Source organism: Mus caroli, chromosome 9 (assembly GCF_900094665.2).
Source record: "Mus caroli chromosome 9, CAROLI_EIJ_v1.1, whole genome shotgun sequence".
In the NCBI taxonomy this organism is placed as follows: domain Eukaryota; kingdom Metazoa; phylum Chordata; class Mammalia; order Rodentia; family Muridae; genus Mus; species Mus caroli.
Window position 1 is genome coordinate 100,719,435 of NC_034578.1, and position 7,270 is coordinate 100,726,704.

The 7,270-nt window shown below is 40.6% G+C and overlaps 1 protein-coding gene across 5 annotated transcripts in view; it reads right to left on the reverse strand.

Annotated features, from left to right (window-relative positions):
- Positions 1–7,270, reverse strand: part of Nek11 (NIMA related kinase 11) — a 226,816-nt gene that overhangs the window by 160,514 nt on the left and 59,032 nt on the right. For all 5 annotated transcript variants that reach the window (XM_021171347.2, XM_021171349.2, XM_021171348.2 and 2 more), the window contains exon 4: positions 661–779. In XM_021171347.2, the coding sequence (XP_021027006.1) occupies positions 661–779 (119 nt within the window). The remainder of the gene's footprint in view (positions 1–660; positions 780–7,270) is intronic.

The window sequence follows — 7,270 nt, forward strand, 5'->3', positions numbered from 1 at the left end:
TAATATTTATATCAAAATCGAGTTTTGATATGAATATTCATCTGTCATGGTCTGGTGAAGATGTCTAAGTATCAGCTTTAATTTACAGGAGATAGCTACATAGGGCACCGAGTTCAAAACAGATTCTGCTACACTGAAGATCAACTTGGTTTCCAGAAAAAAAAAAAAAAAAAAAAAAAAAAAAAAGGTGGTGAGCTTCAGACATGGCTCAGTGGGTAGTGATGACTGGGCAAACATGAAGACTGTATTCAAATTCCAAGTACCAGGAAAAAAGCTGAATGCTGAATATGGAAATTCCTGAGGCCTGCTGGCCTGACATGTTAGGCAGAGGACAATGAGAGACCCAGGCTCAGACAAGGTAAAAGGCAAAGGCCAACACCACCGGCTGCCCTCCACACCCAAACTGTGGCTTGCACACAACCACACTCACACACACACACACACACAACTGATATAAATACTCTGTGGGTAAATAATTATTCTACAGTTTCCTCAAGGATAAAAATCTTATTATAAAATATTGCAGGGGTCTGACCGTGGCCATTCATCATCTGGGTGTATTTGCTTTCCAATCAATCAAAAATATTCACCTTTCAAGTCCAGACATGAGAGCTAAAATATATATATATACCCTGCCCCCAGAAGCAAATCTACACGTACCTCTCATGCATGTAATCAACTCCAAGCAACAACTGGATAAACCATTCTACTATCTGATTTTCAGCGAAGACTTTCCCAGCTTCTTTATATTCCTGGATTTTATAGTCCAGATCTCGGCCCTGAAACAAAATAACATAATCTTTTATAACTTTGACATGTAAAATGTTAATACCAAGTTCTCGCTACAGTAATTAAAATCAAGGCCAGAAGCTGACAACCATGAATGCCTCGATTTGCCTGGCAGTGTCGGATGTGACTCAGATGATGGTGTCTCTTGGTATCCTTTAATTACCATAGAAAACAAAATGCTAAGTGTCGAATTCTCAGAGAGAACCCTTACGCCTCATTAAAACACTGAAGGACTGGAGGTTGTTTCATACGTGTTCTCGGCAGAAAAAGAGCAAGGAAAAAAATGTTCTTTGCAGAATGTGAAGAACGGGATCAGTGGAGCACAGGGCAAGAGGTACCTGCCACGGCCGTGGGAGCTAAGATGAAAAGGAAGCCACGCACAGACTCTGGCAGGGTCCTCCTCAATGCAGAGCAAAGGTATTTCCAGGCAGCGAGGCAACCAGGAGAGATAACTTGTAATCAAAACAACATGTGGCCAGCGGACTAACTGCTCATAATGCAGTTTTTAATTTCCTTTCAATGCAATGTGCAAATATTTGCTTAGCATTTGGTCTTTCCAAATTAAGAAATAACAAGTCAAAAGCATATCAAGCATTCACACGCAGCCCCGATGAGACTTCCTTCCTCGTTGGATTTTCTAGGCCAAGGAAATCAAAGATTCTTGGAATTAAAAATACAGTGAATGAGTATTTGACTCTTGGCAAGAACAAGAATGAGAGACCAGTTCCCTTCTCCTTCTCCAAGTGTGCCTGTCCAATGCTCACTTTCTAACCCTGGCATGTCCCAGGGTTCTGCTATGGCATGAGAACTGTGCTGTGATAGTATTTCTGTAAATTGTACACAGTGGTTTTGCTAGTCTATCATTGTGACATCCAAAGGATGTAAGAAGCCCATTCAGACAAAACAGAACCCATAGCTACTACATTGTCTCTGTTATCAGCTTTATATTCCCATCCAAAGGACTGTTTATACTACTGAGGAATAAGTTAGTAAAACAAGCCCTGGAAACAGGAGGCCTGAAAGTGAAGTCTCAGGAGCTACACAAGCCTCCCTTTGTTGTCTGGATAAAATCATAAGAAGAAATGCCATCAGTTCTTACTGTAGAACTATTAAACACAACATTATTCAGTTAGCATGAAAATAAGAGACCAAGGGCTGGTGAGATGGCTCAGTGGGTAAGAGCACCCGACTGCTCTTCCGAAGGTCCAGAGTTCTAATCCCAGCAACCACATGGTGGCTCACAACCATCCGTAATGAGATCTGGCGCCCTCTTCTGGAGTGTCTGAAGACAGCTACAGTGTACTTACATGTAATAAATAAATCTTTAAAAAAAAAAAAAAAAAAAAGAAAAGAAGAGACCAAAAACCAAACCCAAGATCTTAGTCTTAAGTTACCCTCCGTATCTGTTGATTCTCATTTTCAAATTTCTCTCTGAAAAGGAAAGTCCTGTTGCTTCGCAGTGACCATGGATCCACCATGTTCTTTAATAAGCACTCTGGGGATGATGTCCTGAGGGTGTGGCTGAGGTGGGCAAGTCATCCACAGATGATGACAAACATTGTGCTGTGGTCTCACAAAGAGAGAACGAAACTTCTGAGGCAGCCTGATTTTACCTCAGCAGTGTGGGGAGCATTTCTTTCTTTTTCACAACTTATCATCTAAGCAAAATCCAATGTGTTTCATAAAATGTCATGGGTTCTTATTATATACGCTAAGTTTTTGGTTTTCTCAACTTTGTCTTTGAGAAACATTTAATGATGATTTTTCTCACTAAAACAAACCAAGAAAGGGCAATGGGCTTGAAGTTGAGCCAATATTAATGTGATTCTTCCTTGGTCCATCTCCTTCACTAATGTCACCTCTCAAAAGTTACACAAAAAGCCTTGATGTGAACTTCTAAGGTTTCGAAAATCTACAGCCCATGCCATCCCTTGGTAGATTAACGGTGTCCCTTCACACCATATCCCAATTAGCCAGCATTAGACAGACTGTGAAACCCTGAGGCCTTGAAGAACTGAAAATGCTCATCTACAGTGTCCCAAGCACCACCTTTGATTGCCAGGGACAAGCTTAAATCCCCAAAGGATTTGATTCTTTAAAAATTAATCCATTTTCAAGGCTGTCAATCAAAGCACTTATAACTACTTTGAAAGACCAAAGAGAATCTTCTCAGAAGCCCACACACAGTAAAGTGGAAGTGTTCAAAGGATGGACAGACAAAAGGACCCCTTCGAGGCCACAAGGAGCATGGGCTATCAGCCCGCCCTACTTCTCCATTTTAAAATGAAAAGACCGTCCTGTATTAACTCATTGAATTGATATCTCATAATACTGCTCCTTCAAACCTGACGCATCTTCAATGAACAAACTTGTCCTTGCCCTTTCTAGTTAAAGGGAGCACGCATGGGGAAGGACTTGGTCTTCTTTAAGGGGCTGGCCACCAGGAGTTTGCTGGTGCTTCAGTGAGGATCTGGGGGTGGGTCCCAGCAGTGGGGAGGGAGCAGACCTGGAAGGACTGGGAAGTGAAGTTGCTCAGGATTCATAATGCGACATTCTCAAACAATCAATAAAAATATTAGGAAACTTAAAAAAAAAAAAAAGAAAGAAATATTTGCCTGATACAGTTCCAAATCGAGCAAGAAACAATGGCTTTCTTAAAAATGCACAATTTGATTCTGCATGTGAGGATATGACCAAAGAATACGTGTTTTATTTTCATTTTTGTGCATGTGTATATATTCATATGTATGTGCATGTGCATAGTCATATGTATGTAGACACATGTTGGGGATATGTGCACCAGATGTGTGTCCATGTGATTGACATCAGGAACCTTCCTTGACTGCTTGCCATCTTGCTCACTGAGGGCAATTTAACTCAAAGCTCACGCTAGTCTGCGCACAGGCTTGGTCCAGGAATCTGATGACTGAGCAGTGGAATTCCAGAGGCCACAGCAGCCACCTAGCATTGACTTAGGTGCTGAGGACACAAGTCCTCACACTGACATGCCCAGTGTTTTAGCCACCAACTCATCCCTGAAGTCTGAGAATATGTTTTTAGCATGCATCCCAGGTACCTCTGGAGCTGTTCTATGATGACAGTTTGAGAAGCAGTACTAGGCAGTACCACCATAAATGGGCCAGAGGCTTAAAACCTACTCCATCATAGAAACATTCCACCCAGAAGTTTAAATGTTCCAAAGGTCTTTGGAAAAAGCATGGTTGAATAGGAATTATTTAATAATGATTTTTTTTTAAAAGCCCATGACAGATGTAGGGAACAAGGAAAGCTATCCTCTGCCACTGCACTGCGGTGTTCTGCAAGCTCACTGCGATAGAGTACATTAAACACGGGGAGATGTCAAGCCACATTGTGCCTTCTAAAGCAAAATAAGACAATCTAATTTTAAATAGCTACTGAAAAATGCCCTCTACTCTTATGACGCCTGATGATTGATAACACAAGTGACATCCCTGGGGCTTAGTCAGGAGTCTGTTTTGTCTATAATGTCTGATAAAGTCAGTGTGCTCATTCTACTGAGAAAACAAAGCAGCACAACTTTTTTTTCTCAATATAAAATAATGCTTATAATCTATAAATTTTTTTTAAATAAACTATTTGATAACGAGCAGGGCCAGAGTGAGCAGAGGTCCTGAAGTTCAATTCCCAGCAGCCACATGATGGCTCACAACCATCTGAAAAGCTACAGTGTACTCATATCCATAAAATAAATAAGCAAATCTTAAAAGAAACCCTACTTGATAAAAATATTAATTATTTTGATGTTTTAACTTTTATATTGATATAAAGTCATAGGCCAACTAACACCATGCCTCAAATGTTAGGTTTTGTGCCAAGCTTATGAATTATTGCATATGAATTAATTTCTTGTAACTAAAACTCATTTCAGTTTTCAGTCATTATAGTTTTAAATGAATATTGGTCGTTGTACTTCATTTTTGAGACACAATCTTCTTTCCTCTTTTCCTGTATACAGACTTCTCAAATCACTTAGGGAATGCTAGTGACATTTCATGGGAAACACACACTTCAAGTACACGGGCATACGTACTTTTCAATTTTCATGTTAAAGAGTCAAAATAAATCTCATGCTTTAAACAAGGTAAAGAAGGAGACACAAAAAGCAAATAACATTCATGGTCTATCTGGGGACAGTCTCACCTTGTAGCCCAGGCTGACTTCAAACCTGAGATTCCCTGCCTCTGCTTCCCAAGGGATGGGATTGCAAATTTGTATCATCATGTCTGATAGTATTTTAATTCTTAATACTATAAATACCATGATGTATTGATCAGGTGTATAAAACTATGAGACATATTACTTATCGTCTCAATGAACTAGACTCTAGACTCATAAAAGGCACAGGGTGAATTAAGAGAGGATCATTTCTTTCTGAATGGAGAGGTCAGGCATGTACTGTCCAGATGAGACCAAGCTCTCTGAAGACAGCTGCCTCCATCAGAGGTTCTTTTAGGAATACAGATCAATGACTGGATGTCTGATGTGAGCCCACACCATGAAGGATAGCTACCAATCGACAGCAAAATGATAAACACAGAGGAATGGCTTTCTCCTGTAAACAGCAGACTGTGGAAGGGGATGGTACCTGAAGAAACATCATAGCTGTGAGCTGTGACTACTAGTCTAGTCTTCTGTTGAAAGTAAATAATAATCATTACATTAAAATAATGCATTTGTGTAGAAAATAAGTTATATGTTTCCCTGTATATATAATATACATATAGACTATTTATAGATACAGTCCATAAGTGAGTGAAAGCTAGAAAAATGAGAAGTCTCCCAAATGCTCCAGTCCTGGTCCTCCACAAATCAGTAATACCCAGTCATACGATTTTCAGAAAGTCATTCCACCCAGGATTCTGTAGCTTCAGTTGTAAAATGCAATGAACGAAAACTCCTGGCTGGAAAGACAGCTCTGCAGTTAAGAGTGCTTACTGTGCAGTCACAGGAATTGGTGCTCACCTAGTCCACGTGAAAAGCTGGGTATCCCATTCATGCCTGTAACCCCAGATCCAGGGGGAACAGAGTCAGGAGGCTTTCTGGGATTGCTAATTTCTTTCTTTTTTAAAAAAAAAATTATTAGATATTTTCATTTACATTTCAAATGCTATCCCAAAAGTCCCCTATGCCCCCCCTCCCCCCGCTCTGCTCCCCAACACATCCACTCCCGCTTCCTGGCCCTGACATTACCCTGTACTGGGGCATATGATGTTCGCAAGACCAAGGGCCTTTCCTCCCATTGATGGCCGACTAGGCCATCTTCTGCTACATATGCAGCTAGAGACACAAGGGGTCCTGGTTATTTCATATTGTTGATCCTCCCATAGGGTTGCCAACCCCTTTAGCTCCTTGGGTATTTTCTCTAGCTCCTTCTTTATGGGCCCTGTGTTCCATCCAATAGATGACTATGAGCATCCACTTCTGTATTTGCCAGGCACTGCCATAGCCTCACAAGAGACAGCTATATCAGGGTTCTGTCAGCAAAATCTTGCTGGCATATGCAATAGTGTCTGGGTTTGGTGGCTGATTATTGAATGGACCCCTGGATGGGGCAGTCTCTGGATGGTCCATCCTTTCATCTCAGCTCTGAACTTTGTCTCTGTAACTCCTTCCATGGGTATTTTGTTCCCCATTCTAAGAAGGAACGAATTTCTAATGGAACCAGGAAAATGCAAGCTCCAGGGATGAAAACAGCTTACCTCAGAGTAGTTAGACTGATAGCCTAGGACACCCAAAACTTTTTTCCTGACCTGTGCATGTGCACACACACAAGCATGTATATAAACACATCAATAAATAGACACATAAATAAACCTTTATTTAAAAATCACTTCTAATTAGACAAGAAGTGATAAAAATTTGGTGGTATTGGTGAGAGCATTAGAAATAGGACTGATGACAAGCAAGCACGAGGATGCTCTGGAGGGATGGGAACAGGGATGAGGGAAGAGAAGAGAAGCTATGGAGGGATGGGGGTACAAACAGGGCTCAGAGGGATGGGGACAGGATTGAGAGAAGAGAATCAAAAATAAATAAATAAATAAATTTTATCTGAAAGCCCCAAGATGAATTCTAATGCTTTGTGTGCTAAATTATTTTTTTATTGAAAAATAAAAAAGTTCACTTCTAAGCCAGGCACAGTAGTACAAGACTGTATCATGACTGTAATCGCAGAACTTGGGAGCTGAGGCAGGAGGACTACAAGTTCTAGACCAGCCTAAACTACATAGTAGACCCTATATCAAAAGGAATTTCATTCCCTCTAATAAAAGAAAGGAGAAATGTTAAAAGTCACAGAAGCACTCAATAGCCACAGTTAAAACAATCTGAACCACAGAATTGATAACACTAGCATTGGGCTATATATAACCCATAGAATAAAATAGATATCTATGAGTCTCTCTCTCTCTCTCTCTCTCTCTCTCTCTCTCTCTCTCTC